The 21,514-nt window shown below is 28.7% G+C and overlaps 1 protein-coding gene across 3 annotated transcripts in view; it reads left to right on the top strand.

Moving 5' to 3' along the window:
• The first annotated feature begins 6,981 nt into the window (after positions 1–6,981).
• Positions 6,982–21,514, top strand: part of LOC117180217 — a 19,492-nt gene continuing 4,959 nt past the window's right edge. Inside the window, exons 1-4 of one of the 3 annotated variants that reach the window (XM_033372602.1) lie at positions 6,982–7,032; positions 13,592–13,777; positions 13,856–14,060; positions 19,463–19,760. In XM_033372602.1, the coding sequence (XP_033228493.1) occupies positions 13,751–13,777; positions 13,856–14,060; positions 19,463–19,760 (530 nt within the window). In that variant the 5' untranslated portion in view covers positions 6,982–7,032; positions 13,592–13,750. Of the gene's footprint in view, positions 7,033–8,731; positions 8,851–13,591; positions 13,778–13,855; positions 14,061–19,462; positions 19,761–21,514 lie in introns of those variants that run through there. The other 2 variants (XM_033372603.1, XM_033372604.1) reach the window with 2 other exon arrangements.

Raw genomic sequence — 21,514 nt, forward strand, 5'->3', positions numbered from 1 at the left:
AGATAGACATTCTTAGTTGACTCCGTAAACAAATTTACTTGTAGAAAAAAGGGCAAACTCTTAATTTTTTAATTAAAATTGTTTAAATAATCATTAGTTCTTTTAAATTTACAAAGCAATCTAGTAAAGAGTTATCGGATAGACATTCTTAGTTGACTCCGAAAACAAATTGATTCGTAGGATAAAGGTAAAACTCTTAATTTTTCAATTAAAATTGTTAAATAATTAACTGTTCCTGTGAATTTGAAAAGCAATGTAGAAAAGAGTCATGGATTAGACATTGTTATTTGACTCCGTAAACAAATTTACTTGTAGAAAAAGGGTAAACTCTTAATTTTTTAATTAAAATTTTTTAAATAATCATTAGTTTTTGTAAATTTACAAAGCAACCTAGAAAAGAGTCATCGGATAGACATTCTTGTTTGAAGCCGTAAACAAATTGAATCGTAGGATAAATGCCAAAGTTTTAACTTTTTAATTAAAATTGTTGAAAGAATTAACAGTTCTTGTAAATTTTAAAAGCAATATAGAAAAGAGTCATCCGATAGAAATTCTTATTTGACTTCGCAAACAAATTTACTTGTAGAAAAAAGCCAAAACTTTAAATTTTTTAAATAATTAATACTTCTGGTAAATTTGCAAAGCAATATAGAAAAAAAATCATCCGATAGACATTCTTAGTTGACTCCGTAACTAAATTTACTTGTAAAAAAGGGTAAACTCTTAATTTTAAAATTAAAATTGTTTAATTAATCATTAGTTCTTGTAAATTTACAAAGCAACCTAGAAAAGAGTCATCGGATAGACATTCTTAGTTGACTCCGTAAACAAATTTACTTGTAGAAAAAAGGGTAAACTCTTAATTTTTTAATTAAAATGGTTAAAATAGTTTATAGTTCTTTTGTAAAGTAACATAGAAAAGAATGAGTTGACTCCGTGAACAAATTCACTCATAAAAAAAAGTCAAACCCTTTATTTTTAAATTAAAATTGTTTGAATAATTAATAGTTTTTGTATATTTACAACGCAACATAATAAATGAAACGTATTCTTTAAAGGAGAGATATTTATGAAAATTGTTTAAGTAATTACAATGCTTGAAGATGAAATAGATGCCAAAAGCCATAAACGAGCTACCTCGAACGTGCGTGCCTGTTTCACTTTTCTATCACTCTATGGGAAGCTGTGACCTGCTTTCAACTATAGGATACATGAATATTTAACTTGTAAAGATCAAATTTAATTTAAATATTTCAATTTTCAACGAAATATAGTATACTTACTTTTTTAGTTTCAAAAATTATTTCTTAATTTTAAAAAATGTAACCAAATAGTTGAATTTTCCTGAAAAAATTTGAATTTTCAACTTGAATGGCAAATCTTAATGAAAAATAAATTTTCAACAAAAACGTTCAACATTCAACCTGATTCAACACAAAAGATGATTTTTCAGCCAAGATGATTACATTTCTAAAAATTTTACATTTTTGACTGGAGATATGAATTTTTAACCAAACAAATTTATTTTTAGCAAATTACTTAAACTTTAAACAATTAGCTAAATTTTTGACCAAAAAGTAAAACTTTTCAACAAAATGCATTTTGTTTATTTTGTATTTTTTATTTTAACAACTATAGTTTTTTCTGAAAAATAATAACAATTTCAACCAAATGAAATTATTTCTGAACCAAAAGATATACTAGCAGAAATGATAACATGAAAAAGGGGGAAAAGGGTTAAGTTGATTCAAAACCAGAAAAACAAGAATTCTTTAAAAAATGGGGAAAAATCTGTAACATTTTTTATACACATTCAGAAATTGAGCATCTAGAATTGCGTATTTATTTTTAGATTTAAATTGGAAATTATATTTTTTATCCCAATCCGCAGCCGAGTATGTTCCAACTTCTGGTCAGTGTGTCATTTTCAGATTGTCGACTGACGCATCACATATTTCTCCGAAAGTAAATAACTTTTTCTAATCAAATTATTTTGCGTTTACGTAAATCAGTAGCACAATATCTCGCAAGTAGATTTCCCTCTTATCTTCAAATGATCATTTCGATTTTATAGAATGATTTTTAGATCTCTTGTATAGAAAAAATGAAATAATTAAATTTTTAGTTAAAAAAATTACTTTTCACAAAAAAAATGTCATGGAGATAAATTCAACAAGAATTCACATTTGAACAAAATAATTGAATCCCACACCAAATAGATGAATTTTTAACAAACAAGATTTATTTTCTTCCAAAAATATCAAATTTTCAACAATTTTCTAATTTTTTAGAAAGCAGTTGACTTTTAAATCCGAAAAGATGATTTTCAACACGAAAGTTAATGTTCACTTTAAAAATAATTTTTAACAAAAAAAAAGGATTTTTAAACCCGTTGAATTTAAGAAAAAAAGATGAACTTTCAACAAAACAACAACAATAATAACAATAGATCTTTATCATTGGAATAGTTGAATCCTCAACCAAAAAGTTGTTTTTCAACAGAATACATGAATTTTCAAACAAATGTTTCAATTTTCAAGACAAAAAAAAACGAATTATGTGAAAAACAGTTCAATTTTTAACCCAAGAATTATGAATTTAAAGAAAAAAAATACATTTTCAAAACAATCAATTTTCAGACCAAAAATATGAAATTTCAAGAAAATAGTTAAATTTTCAAGAACAACCAAATTTTGAGTGAAGAAGGACAGAATTTGCATTAAATAGTTGAATTTGCAAGCCAAAATACGAATTTTCAACAACACCGTTGAATTTTTAACCAAGAAGAATGACTCATAAAAAAACTCTTAAATTCTTAACAAAATAATTTAATATTGAACTAAAAAAATTTAGAACCAAAAAAATTAACTTTCAACCAAAACTAGTTGGATTTTCTTATAACGTGTAATTTGAAAACAGAGAAAAAAAAAGAATTATTTTATACAGAGGTAAAGAAGGCAATAGAAAACGAGCTGGGATTCGAACCCAGGCCTGAGACATGTGATGCGGGCTGGCTACTGCTCTGGCATTTTATGCAACTGGCAATCTGTCAGAGCTGGTTCGAATCTCAGCGGAGTTAAAAAAATTATAGCTTTTAAACATTTCTAAAAAATGCTTGAAAACCATTTTTTGATAGAACTTGTCATTTTGGTTTTATAAGTATCGAAAATACTGTGAAAAAAATTCATATTTCATAGCAAACTGCGGGATAAAGTTTTAAGGGGCAAGTATAGTTTTTGAAGAGTTCTATAATTTTTCTCAAAACCATTTTTTTCATTCAAGGTGTCATTTTGGTGTTATTTAAAGAAAAAACTATATCTAAAATAGAAAATTCAAATTTTAAGGTAAATGACGCGAAATACGAATGAAGTTTTTGCAGAAATTTCAGCTTAACATTTTTTTGTTTTCATTTCTTTGAACTGTTTGACTATCCACGAATGCGGAGTCAGTGTCTCCTCATAGACATAGAAGTTGTGGATCTCGGAACAGTGCGGGTACGTGGGTTAGCGTACACAGATGATAAGGTTGTTATGGCAGAGTCAATTGACAAGGATGCGTTATGACCTCATGGCTGTTTATTATATTCATGGACAAGTGTCTAAGAATGGCCCTCTTCGACGAAGAAGTTGTGGATCTCGAGACAGTGAGGGTACGTGGGTCAGCGTTCACAGATATTAAGTTCATTGTGACAGAGTCAATCGACAACGATATTTTATGCTTTCATGGTTATATATTATATCCATGAAAAAGTATCAGAGAATGTCCCTCTTCGACGAAGAATTTGTGAATCTCGGGACAGTGAGGGTACGTGGGTTCGCGTTTAAAGATGATGAGGTTGTTATCGCATAATCAATTGGCAAGGATGCGTTATGACCTCATGGCTATTTATTATATTCATGGACAAGTGTCTAAGAATGGCCCTTGTTGGCGAAGAAGTTGTGGATCCCGGGACAGTGAGGGTACGTGGGTTAGCGTTAGCAGGTGATGATGTTATGGCAGAGTCAATCGACGACTTGCAAAGAAAGTTTAGCGAATTGAATACAAACATGAAGAACATTGGCCTCAAAATTAATGTGAATAAAACAAAAAATATGGAATTTGATGAAAAGGGTGAGGAAACAATATGCAATATTATCCTAAACGATGAGAAAAAAAGGTCCTCAATTCGAATAAGCATAACGCCTTATACGTATATAGGCACTATTTGTCTATTTTGAACAATTTGATAACTATTTGTTCGCTGTTCACTTGGAATAAATCAATAATTCATTCAATTGAGTGAAAGTAATTATTTAAACAAATTATTATTGTTTATAGTTATCTTCTTCTTTATTAATGCTAGATAGTTACAGTTTCTTCTAAAAATTTTAACTTTATACCGAATTTTTATTTAGTAAAGTAATAAATAATTTAAGGCGACAAAAATAGTTTTTTAAACAAATTTCTATTGTTTATAACTATCTTCTTCTACATTGACGCTAGATAGTTGTTTTTTTTTTATTTTCCATTTATTGTCAACTTTTCTCTTAGAGCGAGGTAATAATTAAAGCAATTTATTAAACATGATTGTTTCGAAAAGTTATTATTGTTAGAATAATGCTAGAAAGTTTCAGGTTTTTTTGAAATTTTCAGCTTCTCTTTGACTTTTTAGTTAGGAAAAAATATTGCATGAAATTTGTCTCTTTAGCTTGGAAATTCAACATTTTGGATTAGATTTTTTTCTTTATTGCATAATAAAAATGGTCTTGGTTGAAAATTAAACCTATTTGGTGAAATTATCAAATATTACATTTTTCGTTGAGAAATTATTTTTTTAATATTATTTTCAAAGTTCTGATTTAAAACTAATCCTCCATTTTAACTCACATTAATAAAAATGTGAAAAATAAAACAAGTTCCTCTTCCAATTCAGTTTAAAATAGAAAATAAAAAGATCAACCCTTGTAACTTAATTTAAAAAATATAGAATTTGCTCCTCGTATATAAAAAAAATGTTAAAAAGAACAAAATTGGCCTTTTTCATTAAAAAAATAACAATTAATAAGAAAGGTTTTCTCCGTCTGAGCAAATAAAAATGTTGAAAACAAAATAAGTGCATCATCCAGTTTACAAAAACTTTTGACCAAAAATTTCGTTTCTTCCTCTTCCAGTTTATAAGAATTTGAAAACAAAAATTTTGTTCCTTTCAACTTTATAAGAATTGTAAAAATTAGAAAAAGTTCCTTTTCCAATTCAGAAAAAATTAGAACTGCAATTTTTTCTCTTCCAATTTGACAAAAATCGTAAAAAACAAAAGTGCCTCTTTAAGTTTACAAAAATGTTGAAAAAAATTTTTGTCCCTTCTTCCTTCTTTCTTTTCTAATTTAGAAAATATTGAAATCGAAATATTCGCTCTTCCAAATCGATAAAAATCTTAAAACCAAATAAATGTCCTTTTTCAAATTTAGAAAAAATTGACAACCGAAATGTCCTCCCTTCCAAATCAATAAAAAAAGTTTTGAAACAGAATGCCTATTACAGTTGGCAAAAAATTGGAAAAAATTTCTTTCCTTTCGAATTGATAAAAATCTTTAAAATAAAAAAAGTTCCTCTTCCAATTCAGAAAATATTATAACCATTATTTTCCATTTTCTAATTTGATAAAAATCGTAAAAATCAAAAAAGTGCATCTTCCACTTTACAAAAGCTTGAAAACAAAAATTTCCTTTTTTCCAACTTGAAAAAAATCTGAAACATAAGCAAATGCTTCACTTCCAATTCAGATATTAAAACTGCAATTTTCTCTTTTCTAATTCGATATAAATCGTTTAAAAAAGCCTCTTCCAATTTACAAAGACTTGAAAACAAAAGTTTCACTTTTTCCAATTTGAATAAAATCTTAAAAATAAAAAAAAAATGTTCCTCTTCCAGTTCATAAAAACTTTAAAACAAAAATTTCCTCTCTTCCAACTCGATAAAAATCTTCAAAACAAAAAAATGTTCCTTTTCCAATTCAGAAAATATTAAAACTAAAATTTCCTCCCTTCCAACTTGATTAAAATCTAAAAGATAAAAAAAATATATTCCTCTTCCAGTTTAGAAAAACTTTTCTTTTTTAATTTCCTTCCTTCAAACTCAATACAAATGTGAAAAACAAAAGAAGCCTCTTCCCGTTTAGAAAAACTTGGGAAAAAAATGTTCGGAAAACCCCAGTGTCCTCGCTTCGAACTTGATGAAAATCTTAATAACAAAAAAATGTTCCTTTTACAATTCAGAAAATATTAAAACCAAAATCTCCAACCTTCTAAATCAATAAAAATCTTTTTAAAAAAATGTTCCTCTTCAAATTCAGAAAAAATTATAAATCGAAACTCCTTCCTTCCAACTCGATAAAAATCTGAAAAAATAAAAAATTATCCTCCACCAGTTATAAAAAAAATGTAATGAAAAGGTTCTCCCTTCACCTCAATAAAAATGCCTAAAAGAAAAAATGTCAAGGAGTTTCTATATCTGCAGATATATCGATTTCGATATTTCAGGTAGCAAATTATGAGCCCAGGAAATAAAGGGACGAAAAAAATGAAATAATTGATAATAAGGAAGAGGGAAGCTGATTAGTATATGTGTGGAGCATACATTTAAAAATGTCTATTCCGAAAAAGTGAAAAGTAGGGATAGATGCAAGAGGGGGAAAAATAGTATTAAATCCTGGTACGAGTACGTATTGGGAGTGCAGCGAGAGGCGCGCGCGCTGCTGTATCGACCACATTCGAGCTTCCCGGACGACTCGCGACATACAATTATACTCGTCAAATCTAGGCCTAGAAGTCTTCTGCAGAGAAGTTTATTTTTTTTTAACTACTTTACTACCCTCCAGTCAAGTAAAATTGATTCGGCCTCTCAAAAACCATAAAACAGTTTTTTTTTTAAGTGAACAAAAGTGGGCGAATCTAAGACTTAATTTTAAGCCTAAAAAGTTCTTCAAAATAAATTACAAAAAGAAATCTAAAAGAAATATTTGAAAATGGTGAAACGGAAATTTGGAGAATCCAGGTATGTACTTGCCACAATTATAATTTTTGTTGAAAAGAAGATAATAATTTTGGTAGGTAGTCACTGATAACAGGCAGTATGTAGTTTATGAATAGATTCTGAGATTTTTTTATGCTTTATTTAAAAAATTTTAATAATTGAAAGTTTAAACGAATTTATTTACGAGATGAAAAATTCGTTTAAAAAATTAGATTTAATGTTATTTTGAAACTTCTAATTTATAAACACAATTTCAACCTGTGAAAACAATAAAAAAAGCAAATATTTAAGTTTAATGATTAAATTCAAATTTTTAAAAATTATTATTACATTTGAAAAATATATTGAAATGAAATTTTAAGAGTAACTAAAATATCTTCTTTCGCGGCAGATATTTTTAAAGCATGAAAAGCGATTCAGTGCAGATGACAGGTTTCAGCGATAACAAGTTCCGCCCGGTTTGATAAATTAGATTTGTATATTGTTGAGGCCATTCAATATGCCTCGACTCTAATAATTAAAAAACATGCAACTCGCGATTGAATTGAATAATCGGGATTAAAAATTGTGTCATTAAAATTTTTATTGATTCTGACTTATTGCGAAGAGATTATAGTACAAAATTCACAATAAAAAAATAAAAACAAGGACAATTTTTTTTACAACAAAGAAAACTGATACTTTAACTTCTGATGATTTTTTATTAACAATATCAATTTTAAACGGAAAACAAAATATAAGAAAACCAAGATAGTTAAATTTTCAAGCGAAAAAGACCCATTTTCAATAAAGCAGTTGAATTTTTAACCAAATAGGTCAATTTCCAACCAAATAAATGAAATTTCAACCAAAAGGATTAATTTTCTAACAAAAAGACCAATTCAAACAAAATAAAGTCAAACCTGGATTTAGTGTGAATTTTGGGACTGACTGTAACAAAAATTCAGGATCTCAGTCAGGGGCGTATGGACCGTTACAGATGGATTTTACTGCTTGGTAACAAATATTTTTTAAAATTGTTTTTCTAATACGGAGACAAGGGTAAATTAAATATTTAACGGAAACGTGGAAGAAATTTTGCTGTTAATCGTTAAAATAAATGTCTTTTATGCTTACGTACTTAAAACATTTGCGGGCCATTGAGCATTTCGTTAAAAAAGCAGCTTTCTCTTGAATAATCGGTCCAGCTACGGAATCACTTGTTTCTCGTTTGCTTAAACCATTCGAAGACAGCAGTATCCAAAAAACATCACTATTTTCACCAAAATACCGGACGTCAACACTTTAAGTGGGAAAGCAAGCACTTCTGCATTATCGCATATAACGAATTTTACACTGTTTCATAACCAGGCATACGAAGAAGTTAATAAATAGAAAATCACTTATTTTTGTAAATATTAAATTAATTGTTCAAGAGAAACACAGTTTTCACTATTCTCACGTCAACAGTTTAAAGTTGGACGTTGAGATTCCCGATTTCTGAAGTCCATCAGGCATCTTTTTCCATTTTGTGAGATAGACAGAGACGATCCGATTTTTTTCCAATGACAGGTATTTTCTTTTCGAAACGATCATACTCTCTCTCTATCTCTGTCTATCCAATACTTCTTCTTTGTGATATATATTCTTGTGGCAAATGGCGCTGTTATCAATGTCAAAGACAAACTCATTTGATCACACGAAATAATCCACTCAGTACCGTCGGCTTCAGATTCCCTCTGCTGGTCGACGCAAGCTCGCCATCGTGCTTATTCGCGTGTGCCTTCCGCTTCGGGTGAACGGTCGAGAAGTCATGACTCAGTTACACAGGTAGACCATTATAAGGATCACTGAATCGAGGTTTGACTGTAGTTAAATTTTGAACCAAAGATATAGATTTAAAAAAAAAATTATGTATCTTAAAAAAACGACTTTTTGACAAAGTAGTCCAAGTTTAACCATGTCGTTCAAATTTTAAACAAAAAAGATGAATTTTCAAATGTATTGATGAATCATCAAATAAAAAATGACTTTTTAAGAAAGTAATTTAAGTTTTAAAAAAACCTAATAATTTTCAACGAGTTGCATTTTTAAATAAGGAAGATTAAATATCTACCAAAAGCATTAACTTTCTAACGAAAAAGGTACAGTTTCTACATAACAGTTTAATTTTCAACTCGGAAATATGATTTTTCAGCAAAAAAAGTTGATTTAAAAGAAAAGAAAGAAGAATTTTCAGCTAAAAATGTAGCAGGTGATATTAGAAACATAGTACCATTAATCTTAGGAAAATTGTTTGATTACCTCGAAACCTATCAAAATCTGCAAAAATTTACATTTTGTTTTAAGTTTTTAAAAATATTTTCCAATTTTGAACTATAATTGAAATTGTTTAAACTTCTAAAAATCTTTAAATTGATTGGAATTTTTTCCTTACTTTTTTTTTAAAATTCTGCAAAATTAAAAAATTGCCTTCAAATCTTCCAGGCTGTTTTTTTTTTAATTTTGATAATCTTCTGGAATGTTTTGAAATCTTTTTAAATATTCTACTAAGCAACATTTTGCAAAATTAAAAATTCTTTGAAATTTTTCCAGTAGTCTAAAGAAAAGGGTTTTGAAATCCTGAAATTTGGACATTTTGCTATTCTCATGAAATCTTCCAAAATTTTAAAAATGCTTTTAAGATTTAGGTTCGAAATCTTTTTAAAACTATCTTTTCAAATCTTCTAAATATCTCCTTAACTTATTCGATTTTTTTCTAAAAGTTTGAAAATTGTTGTTTTATAATCTTCCAGCTTCTTTTTCGAAACGTCAAGGAATCATTTAAAATATTTTTTAATATTTTCTTGGAATCTTAAGGAAAAAAATAATTTTCTTCAAACCTTTCGAAATCCATAAGAGCATAAAAATTTTATTTCAAAATCTTCAAAAATCGACTTTTGAAAAATTGTTAAAATAATTTATTAATCTTCCGTCTTGGTTTTTGACAGTTTTTATAATATTTTAAGATCTTTTTAAATATTTTCTTTCAATTAACTTTTTTCAATAAATAATGACTGTAAATATTTCTAGTGATTATACGAAAATTTGTTTATTACCTTGAAACTTTTTAAAACTTAAAAAATTTAGTTTCTGTTTTAAGTCTTTTGAAAGCTATTCCCATTTTTAATTATTTTTGACATTTTTTAAAACCTTCTAAACATCTTTTTAAATCATACAAATTTTTTATAAAAAGTAAAAAAACCTGCAAAATTAAAAAAATTGCCTTAAAATCTCTGATTCTTTTTTGACAATTTTCGAAATATTTTGGAATGTCTTGAAATATTTTAAAAATTTCTCTTAAAATAAAATTTCGTAATGAAATAATTTGAAATAATTTAAAGTTTTTCTAACAAAATTGTAAATCCTGCCCAAAAATAGAAAAAAAAAATTGTCCTAACATTCCATTTTTTTGACATATTATGAAATGTTCAAGGTTGAAAATTGATCCTTTAGAATAAAATTATATTCCAATATTAAAAAGTATGTTGTATTTTATTAATAATGTTTAGAAACATTAAAAATTAAATTATTTCATCAAATAAAATTCCTGTTCTGGAGATTTTTAATTAATAAATTAATAATGTAAAGTGGAAGCTTTTTGTCATTTTTTAAACATTTGATCAATAGTTTATACCAGAATTGTGTCCTTTATTATAAAGGAATAATTTCCAATTTAAATGCCAATTTAAAGTCATGAAACCAATAAGTTATTTAGCAAATATTCAAAAATGAGTGCGAGAGTTTCGTTCCATCAATTTTATTAGACAGCATCATCGATTGCGCGCTATGCGCACGTGTAACTTTTTGATTTCACTGAAAAAATAATTTTCAATGAGAAATAACAATTTCAAATAATATTTCATTTTGTTACTTTCATTTGTTTTTAATATTATATAACTATAATTTTCCTAAGATTAATAAATTTTTTTTTAAATTTTTCAAAATTTACCGGTATGTAAAACCCAAATTTCATACCAAAAAATTAATCTTCAATCAAATCGTTAAATTTTCAAACAAAAAATATTAATTTTCAACGAAAAATGTAAAAGTTTATATTTGAGTTCAAGAATATTAATTTTCTGTCATTACGAATCTTCAACAAAAAAAGTAAGTTTTTAAAAAAGTAACTTAATTTTTAAACAAGTAGTAAAATTATTTGCCAGAAAAGATGAATTCTCAAAGAAAATTATAAAAGTATAAATTTCAACAAAACTGTTAAATTTCATAAACAAAAAATATTTTTAGTCGGGAAAGAAAGGAAATTTTAGGCAAATTATAATTTTAACGGAAAAATAAAGTTTAATAAAAAATATAAATTTCTAGTAAATATTTGTTTTGTAAGTTTCTTTGTTTGTTGGATTTAAAGTCATGCAAATATAATTTTCCTAGCTTTTTCTAAAACATTCAAAAAGAACTGTCGATCGTTTCAGATATGTTGAAAGAGTATCCAGAAAATGTTATATTCTTGTCTTTTTTCTATAGGATTTTATACAATTTCAGAAAAAAATAGGATTGAAAGACATTAAGGACTTTTTTTGATGCTTGGAAAACATTTAACAATAGTTTATAATTTTTTGAGTTTTAGAATATTTTTAATCTGTTCAAAATTTAGAAACATTTTAAATAAGTCTTCTCGAATTATGCCCCTTGAAATCTTCCAGATTCGTTTTTGATAATTTGGGAGATCTTTCGTCATATTTTAAAATCATTTTAAATATTCTCTTAAAATTAATGGAAAAAATAAAGTATGACTATAACTATTTCAAGGTATCTTTAGAAATTTCTTTATTATTTTCGAACTTTTCAAAATGTTGAAAAAACTTTTAAATTGTATTTCGAAATCTTCGAAAACTATATTTTTTATAAATTTATTGAAATCATTTTTAAGTTTACAATGATTTTTGTATCTTTTCAAAGCTTCGGAAATCTTTTGTAAAGTTTAAAAATGTTGTTAAATATTCTCTTCAAAATAATTTGTCGATATAAAGAATTAATTTTAATATTCCCCGGGATGTTAAGACAATTTTTTTATATTTTGGAACTTTTCAAAATCTTGAAAAAACTTCAAAATCTTGAAAAAACTTCAAAATTTAATTTCGGAATCTTAAAAATTTACATTTTATTTCAGATTTTTTGAAGTCTTTTGAACATATTTTTAAATTATTCGGATCTTCTAGATTCTTTTGTTAACATCTCCTAGAATTTTTAAAAATCTTTTTGGAAAATGATTCTTGAAATAAATTTTGCAAAATAAAAATGTATTGAAAACTTTCCCACAAATCTTAAAAAAAAATTGTATTTTCTTGAAACCTTTCAAAAGTCTTAAAAGGCTTTCAAGTTAATGGTTCCAGGTCTTAAATTATCTACATTTTATTTTTAATTTTTTGAGATCTTTTCAAGTTTAAAATTATGTTTGTGTCAAAAAAAAAATTTTGTTAAATATTCTCTTCAAATTAATTTTTCAAGATGAAGAATAACTTTCAATATTCCCAGGAATCTTAAAAAAAAATTCATCTTGAAACTTTTCAAAATCCTGAAAAAACTGAGTCGAATTTTTCCTGAAATTTAAAAAAAATTGTGCAAAATTAGAAAATCTTTCAGATTTTTTTTGACAATTTCGAAAATCGTTTAAAATCTTTTTAAATCTTTTTAAACAGCCTTTAAATAAATTTTGTAAAATAACAACTTATTAAAAATTTTCCTAGAAATCTTAAAAAAAAACCTTTGTATTCCCTTAAAAGTTTTTAAAATTCTTAAAATATTCTAAGTTTTTGGTTCAAATTTGTCAAAGAAGTTCAATTTGAAAAAATTGTTCAAATCATTTTAAGTCGAAATTATTTTTGTATCTTTTCAAAACTTCGGAAATCTTTTGTAATGTTCGAGAATCTTGTTAAAAATTCTCTTCGAATAAATTTTTTAAGATAAAGAACAATATGTATGATTATAAATATATAATCGGTATATATTTCTTAATTTCAAATTATTTTCTAAATTTCTAAAAACTTTTATAAATCTTTTTAAATTATTTGAACTTTTTTCTAAATTTTTGTAATTTTTCAAACTTGAAAAAGTTTGCCTTAAGATCTTTAACATTCTTTTTTGAAATTTTAGAAAATCATCTCAAATGTTTTAAAATGTTTTAAAATCTTTTCTTGAAATTAATTTATCAAAATAAACAATGAATCTAAAATTTCCCTACAATCTAGATAAACAATTGCAAATTTTATTTTAAAATCTTGAAAAATCTACATTTTGTCAAGTATTTTGTTTCAAATGTCTTGATATATTTCTAAATTTTAAATCATGTTTGGATCTTTTTAACACTTCTAAAAAATTTGAAATATCTTTTGAAATAATTCAAAGTTTTTAAAATAGTTTTAAAAATGCTACAAAAAAATGTGTTAAAATCTTCCAAATTCTTTTTCGACATATTTAAAAATCTTCAAAGCTAGAATGTCTTTAAACCTTTTTTTATACAGGATATGATTAGATAGGATTATTCGTATATTTACAAATTGAAAGTAACTATGAAAAAAATGTAAAATAAATAAATTTTCAGATATTATCACCATCAGTTAAAACCTCAATACATAAAACAATTCACATCGAATGACGGTCTACAATAAACGAAATACAAAATAAAATATTTCACATAAAAATGCTCATTCAAAAATAGATCCAAGTTTGGTAAATCCACGACCTTTTCGAATCGTGTGGTATGCCCAAAACCCGGCTTCTGAACACGGTAAGTTAATTGATAAAATGCTTCTAATTATAAAACAATTTCCAGAATATTATAACAAAAATTTTTTTTCATTTTCAGAAACTCATCCATGCCCATAATAGAAATTTTCAAAATGAATGTCAAATGAACAAGTGTAAGGAATTTGGATGCATAGTAAACAGCATCCATCTCCGAAAATGGCTGATAGGACTAATAATATTCTTACTGACATATTTAATTGCAATAAATAGTGTAACTATACGACAATTTAGGGTTATACCAATCGCAAATAACACTAATCCCGGTACATATTTTCATTATTTATATTCAGGGAACGGATTAAAGCCATTGTAAGGTTGGCTGAGAAGCACATATCGCTTCTAATAAGTGCAGCTCGGCATCATAAACACAGCTCGGCTCTCATAAATGCAGCTCGACTCTCATTAGCTCAACTGGGCTCTCACAAGATAAGTTCGGCTCTCACAGGCACCCTCCCCTATCTTCTAGGCCGACGATTCTCCGAATGTGAGAGCCGAGCTTTGCTTGTCAGCTAACTTCACAGAGGCTCTAGTCCGCTCCCTCTTTTTATTATTTGCTCAATCAACAAAATTGTGAAAATGCTTCAATTATTAAAATAGTGTTTAATACTTGCCAAATTTACTTCAATAATAATCAAATTATACAGAACTAGATAATCAACATTTTTTATAAATGAGTTCATTGCATCAAAATTCTTCAAAAACTACGGTATTTTTTATTATTATTCTTTTTATAGTTTTTTCATCGAATAATGGTCTAGCACACAAAGTGCCCAGCGTTTATTGGAAAAAAATTCCAGAATTTTTCCAGGTTTTCCTGGGCAAAAAAAAACATTTTTCCCGATACTTGTATTTACCTGCAAAAATGTTTTTAATGAAACATCGTGGAAAAAACAGGTGTAGCAGAACAAAAAAAGGGTCATATGCGAAATTTCTCGTACGCCATCAAAGTCTGATTTTTTGGTTAAAAAACTGTTTTCTGGTGATTTTTTATTTAACTACGGTTAAAAATCACGACGCAACAATCCATAATATTTCGGGCCTCTCAATTTTTTCAACTTTAACAAAACTTTATGGTATTGTGGAATTTTCGACCTAAGGAGAAGAAATTTCAACCAAATGATCCAATTTTTAACCAAAAAGATTAAACTTCAACCGATAACAGTTGGATTTTAAACGAAATAATTCAATTTTTTGCTGGCAGTTTAATTCTAACAACATAAAAATCAATCAACAACATAAAAAACAATCATAAAAATGAATCTTCAATTCAAAAAGTAGGAATTTTTTGTACAAATAGATGAATTTTCGAAAAAACAGTGGAATTTTCAACCAAAAAACGAATTTTTTTGTAAAACAGTTGTATTTTCAACTAAAAAAATATGACTTTTGAACAAAAAAGTTCATGTACAATCGTGAAGTTGCAGTTTTAACCAAAAACGAGGTAGTTTTAATCAAAAAGATTTGTTTTTCAGCAATAGAGGAAGTAAAAAATAAATTTTGAATATATATTTTTAAATTATTATAGTTTCAACCAAAGAGATAAGTTTTAAATGAAAAATTCACAAAGTGGTTTAAATGTTACCCAAAGAGCTAAATTTTTAATAAAAAAATTATATAGTCCACTTCGGTCCCATAGAGTTGAGAGCCATCAGCAAGCAATTTTCTGGAATAAATCCCCGCTCGTGATTACTCACGTAAACCCAAGGTGGGACAAGTTTCCAGCCTAATTGCTTTCTAATGGTCTCTTTACGACCTTGCCTAACCTTGTGAGTCTTAGACTCAATGGGAGAAAGGGCGAGAGAAGCCATAAAGGCCATCTGGTCGGCAGCTGCACGGGAAGGATTCCCCGTCCAATGGCTAGCCTGGCCAGCGTGACCGTGACTCATCAAACTAAGTGCCTTCTCTCTCTCTCACTCCTCTATCCTCGCGAGGAAAGCTGACAGCGGCTGCCAACCTTACGTTGATAATACGCAATCCTCTCGAAATCAAAATTAAAACAAAAATACGATTTTTTCTTTTTCCTCTTTAGTATTATTTTAATTTAAATTCCGGGGAAAGGCCGAGCAAAAGAGATTAATCTCCGTTAGAATAAGTATCGCGCGCGATATAGTATAAATTTTCTTGTACATTTTATCATATCTATTTCGTTTTCTTGTACTCTTAATTTTTATTATGTTTTTTTTTTGAGTTGTCATCGTTTTATTTTATTTTGAATTTATGCCATTTTCTTTCATTCCTAATTTAAGTTTCTATCGACTTTTGTCGTATTTCGTTTTTATATCATCTTTCTTTGATTTTAACTTAAGTTTCTTTTGTCGTATTTTATTTTTATGTCATTTTCTTTGATTTTCATATCATTTTCTTTGATTTTTAATTTAAGTTTCTTTTCGTATTTTATTTTTGTGCCATTTTCCTTGATTTTAATTTAAGTTTCTTTTTCGTATTTTATTTTCATGTCATTTTCTTTCGTTTTAATTCAAGGTTCTTTTACCTTCACGTCGTTACTGCAAATTTTTATTTTTATTTCAAGCTTGCTTCGTTTTTGTGTATTCTTAACCCCGACTTTATGCCGCTTTACTGCGATTCAAAATTTCGCTAGAAAAAAAATCATACTCATTGCGGAGTTACGATTTTACCGAGGCTTACAAACGGCGGAAATTTTGGAACGCTACCGTGCGTTTGAAAAGTTGCCGCCTGCGCGCGAACAGACCAAAGAGAAAGGGGTGCCGAGGCGTCCGAAACGCCCCTCCACCTCTCTGGCGATTCGCCGAGTGCCCCGCGCCAACCAACGGCCGGCAGCCTCTCGGGACCACTGTTTAAAAGACGGGTGCATCGACCCGAACGATGCACTCTCGCTCCGACAATCTCTCCGGACTCACCATCCTAAGAGAACATTTCGATCTTGTTTCACTTTCTGACCAATAGAGTATTAATATTTAAATCAATTTCAGTTTATTTTTAATCTATCTCCACCGTCCTCCTTAGTGGCAGTCTGCTTTAATAGCCCCGTCGAGCTCTTGCTCTCTCTTTCCTTCTCCTACATGCCAAACCTACGTCCTATCTATCCTAGAGTCTCTCTCTCTCTCTCTCTCTTAGAGGTCGGTCCGCTTGAAATACAGCCGCGCTACCCTCGCATCTATACTAGAGGTCGGTCAGCTTGCAAATAGCCCCGCTACCCTCGAATCTGTTTCTCCACTAGAGGTGGGTCAGCTTGAAAACAGCCCCGCAACCCTCGAACTTTTCTTTTCAAGAGGTCGGTCAGCTTGAAAAACAGCCCCGCAACCCTCGAACTCTTCTCTCTTCTCAACGGGATCGGTCAGCTTGCAAACAGCCCCGATGCTCCCTGCGAATCTCTCTCTTTCTGAAGACTCCTCATCCTTCATTTATGCCTGGTCCTAATCAAAAACGCCGCTGCCGTCCCTGAAAACAGACGCACATTTGCCGTCGCCTTGCAGCCCTCCGTGAGTCCTTCGAAGCGAATTGTCGCCTAGAAGACCGCCGTCCCTCCTACTCTTCTTCCCAACCTCCCAAGGCTCGGTGGTCATCATCCCACCTCATCTTCACGTCCGACTTCCTACTCCTCCTTCCTCCCCTTCTCCTGCTTCCTCCACCCCCTCAGGACCCTCGAAGCGTCGTGTGCCCGAAGACAGCGACGATGACATCGTCCTGGTCGAGGAAGTTGAGGTTGTGAAGAAGCGTCCTCGCCACCACTAACGTGACTCGCTCTTGAGCCTAGCCTTTCTTCCTCTCCCGAACATCGCCTTCGGGCTCGTCTCGGGTCTGTCCGAGACACCACACATCTGGACGAGCGGCAGAAGAGATTAGCGGGCATCGGTTTCCACCGGCCCAAATTAGTTTGCTTCGCCAGCGCCTTGTCGGCGCCCTCACCAGCCAACTCCGCTTCACGTCGCTCGGGCTTCGGTTTCCACCGGCCCACAAACCAGTCTGCCCCGACAGCGCCCTGTCAGCTTTCGGCATCTTCACCGATCAACACCGCTTCACGTCGCTCGGACTTCGGTTTCCACCGGCCCACAAACTAGTCTGCCCCGACCGCGTCCGGTCAGCGCCCCGTCAGCTTTCGGCATCTCCACCGATCAACACTGCACCTTAGATCAAGGCTGGGACTAACACCATCCCCACAACCCACCTTGTATCAAAAAATTAGCAAAAAATTGAATAGTTGCATTTTTAATTGAAAAATATCCGATTTCTGCTACAAGAGACGAATTTACAAAAAAAGAAGTGAATTTCGTCCCAAAAAATTTTCATTTAATAGGCAAAAAAACATCAACTAAATTTTTTAATTTTCAAGAAAAAAAACACGATTTTTTACAAAACAGTTGAATTTTCAAATCAAAAAGTTCATTTTCAATAAAATAGTTAAATCTTCAATCAATAAAAAGGATTTCAAAAAGTAATTAAACTCTTAATTGAAATATTTAATTTCTCAATTAAAAAAATTAAACTTCAACAAAAAACTAATTTTCAACCAAAAAGATGATTTCTCAATTAAAATGATGAATCTTCAACAAAATTCTTTTTCAAGAAATTGGCTTAACCTTACCTCAAATAATTGAATTTTCTATCAAAATAAGATGAATTCTCAACGAATAATGTAATAGTAGATATTTCAAACAAAAAGGATGACTTTTTAATAAAAGTTTTTAATCTCAACCAAATAAGAAAGTTCTAAACTAAATGTATAATCATTAGGAAGAAGTAACTGAAAAAAGAAATAAAAATACAAGGCAATTAAATTAATTACAAGGATATTATGTCAGGGGCCCAAACTTAATTTTCAAAATTATTTAACTTTACGCTGACCAATTTTTTATTTTTCCAGACCACTAATATTCAAATACCAAACTCTTAATCTCGTAAAATTTACATTATATAATATTTTTGAAACGAAATAAAATAATTTCAAATTAAAGTGTAAAAATTCAAATTTATTATTTATTTATTGTTTTATTACTTTCAAAGTAAACAAACAATGATAAATCAAATAAAAACTACCAAAAAATGGTCCAGACATTTTTTATTCTCACTTATTTTCCCCATATTTCAGGAACCTATTTTTATTTTTGTGAAAAATTAAAAATTCGATTTTCATTCGCTACCAAAAACTAATTTTTGAAAACTCGTGAAAACGTAACCGCAAAATTCTGGATTATTATACTCGGAATTGGTTCAATTTTTTATATAAAAATTTTTTTTCTCATTAAGAAACTCAGTATGTTGGGAGTGGGTTTTTGTTTTTCACGTAAACTGAAGGTTATATTTTTCGTCGCAATCCGCAGCCTATCCTATTTTTATTTCTGGTCAGTGTAACTTTAAGAATTTTTAGCTGACACATTTATTTTCTCAAAAAGGGATAACTTTTTTAATCAAATGCTTCTGGCTAAAATCAAAAACACTTCAGTCTGGGAGTGAACTTTTGTTTAATCTTTAAATTTTTATTTCGATTTTACAGAATGTTTTTTCGTTCTCCTGAAAAATTCCAATTTTGTTGGTTATCTAGGTCTACATTGCCACCCATCATATATAAAATATTGCATTACAGAATTAGGCCCAAAAAGGCTATTTTCCTATAATTTAAGCCCCGGGTCAAATATTCAACAGACATAGTTTATAAACAATTATTTACAATTTTTGTTTGTTGCAGGAAACTACGTTGAAATAAGGCCTCATTTTTTAACATTTAAAAACTCTGGATTTTTAGTAAAAAATAAGGGATGTAGAATTCCTAATTTAGATCCATTTGACCCCGCGATTCAAAAATATATAGAAAAAGCAAGTCCCATTAATTGCGAATTTGGAAACTACTTGCCACTAATTGAATCAAATAATACGGCGATTTTCGTTAATCCAGAATCCAAGGCTCATTTCTACAATAAGACTGAAGTGGTCGACTGCTGCTGGATACCATTTTCGAGGTCCAAAAATAAAGATAATGCTGTTGTGTAAGTTAAAAAAAATATTTTAGATTCGAATTCGAATATCGTAGATTTAATTGAAATTTCACCTAACTATACTGATAGAATCACATCCGAATGTCCAACTGTCACCTCGGAAAAGGCGCAGTGCGCGAGTACTCAGTGGAGTATATTGCGCAATATTGTGCATTCCAATTGGACTAGGTTCAGGCGGCCCTGTTTCGTATATGGGACCTCTTGTGTAGTATTTAACTAGTGTATCTTTTTGATTTGAGGAAAAAAATTGTTACTAATGAAAAATTAAAATTTTCAATAAAAAATTTTTTTTAGGTTTATTTCCGGGAAAAGTTCAAGAAGATTTTTGAAGATTTCAGATATCTGAAATCAAAATTTTAACAACAGAAATTCGTTTTGAACCCATTAGTAAAATTTGCATCTAAACTAAGATGAATCTCAAAGAAAAATTTGATCCATGAATCATATTTCAACCAAAAAAAGACTGCAAAATTTTAATCGTAAAACAGTTGAGTTCAACCAACAAAAACGAATTTTTAACAATTTTTTGAATCAATAAACAAAAAGGATTAATTTTCAACTATATAGTTCAATTTTCCTCTGGAAATGATCGATTTTTAATTAAAAATATCGATTTTCAAAGAAAAATGGAATATTTATATTTTCAGTTGATAAAAAAATAATTCTCAATAATAAAAAGAACAATTTATAATGAAACGTTTTAATCTTCAAACACAAAAGATAATTGTTTTCCAAAAAAGACGAATTTTCTACAAAACAGTTTCAATTTTTAACCTGAAAATATGAATTCCCAAAAAAAAGTTGATTTATAACCAAATAGCTCCAGTTTCAACAAGTAGATTAATTTTCTACCAAAAAAGACAAATTTTCAATGTAAAATGTAATAGTTGATATTTCAATTTAAAAAGATATAAGTTTTAAAATAAAAAACAGTTGAATTCATCCAAAAAATACGAATTTCGAACAAAATATTTGCGTCCCCAATTAAAACTGATTAATATTTAATAAAAAAAGATGAATCTTCAACCAAATAGGTACACTTTCTAAAGAATTTTCAACAAAAATTGTAATAGTTGAGATTTCAATACAAACAATATTTCAATTTTGAAATTAAAAATAGTTAAATTCACCCACAAAATATGAATTTTCAACAATATAGTCGAATTTTCTACTTTAAAAGATGTTTTCAATTAAAAATATCCATTTTTAATCAAAAACATTTTTATTTAAAAAAATTAATTCCTAATAAAGAAAAAATTTCAATAAAATATTTGAATCCTTAACGAATAAAAATCATTCTTTTTTAACCACCTGTATTTTTTACCCAAGCAGATTAAATTTGTTTAAAAGAAACGAATTTTCTACAAAAGAATTCAATTTTTTGACAAGAAAATATTAATTTTTAACGAGAAATTCATTTTGAACAAAAACTGTAATTTTAAAACAAACAAAATATGTCAACAAAATATGTGAATCCTGAAACAGAAAAATTATTTTTCAACAAGTTATATTTTTATCCAAAAAAGAGAACATTTTTTCCGAAAGATATACAAATTTTCTACAACACCATTTTATTTTTAACTGAAAAATATAAATTTACATTGAAAATTTCCACTGAAAAAGATCATTTTTCAATTTAACATATCAATTTTTAACCAAAAATGGAAAAGGTATATTTTTAGATAAAAAAATTAATTCTCAAAACAAAAATTAAATCCTTTATAACAATTTTTTATCCAATTGTA

Source organism: Belonocnema kinseyi, chromosome 9 (assembly GCF_010883055.1).
Source record: "Belonocnema kinseyi isolate 2016_QV_RU_SX_M_011 chromosome 9, B_treatae_v1, whole genome shotgun sequence".
NCBI lineage: Eukaryota > Metazoa > Arthropoda > Insecta > Hymenoptera > Cynipidae > Belonocnema > Belonocnema kinseyi.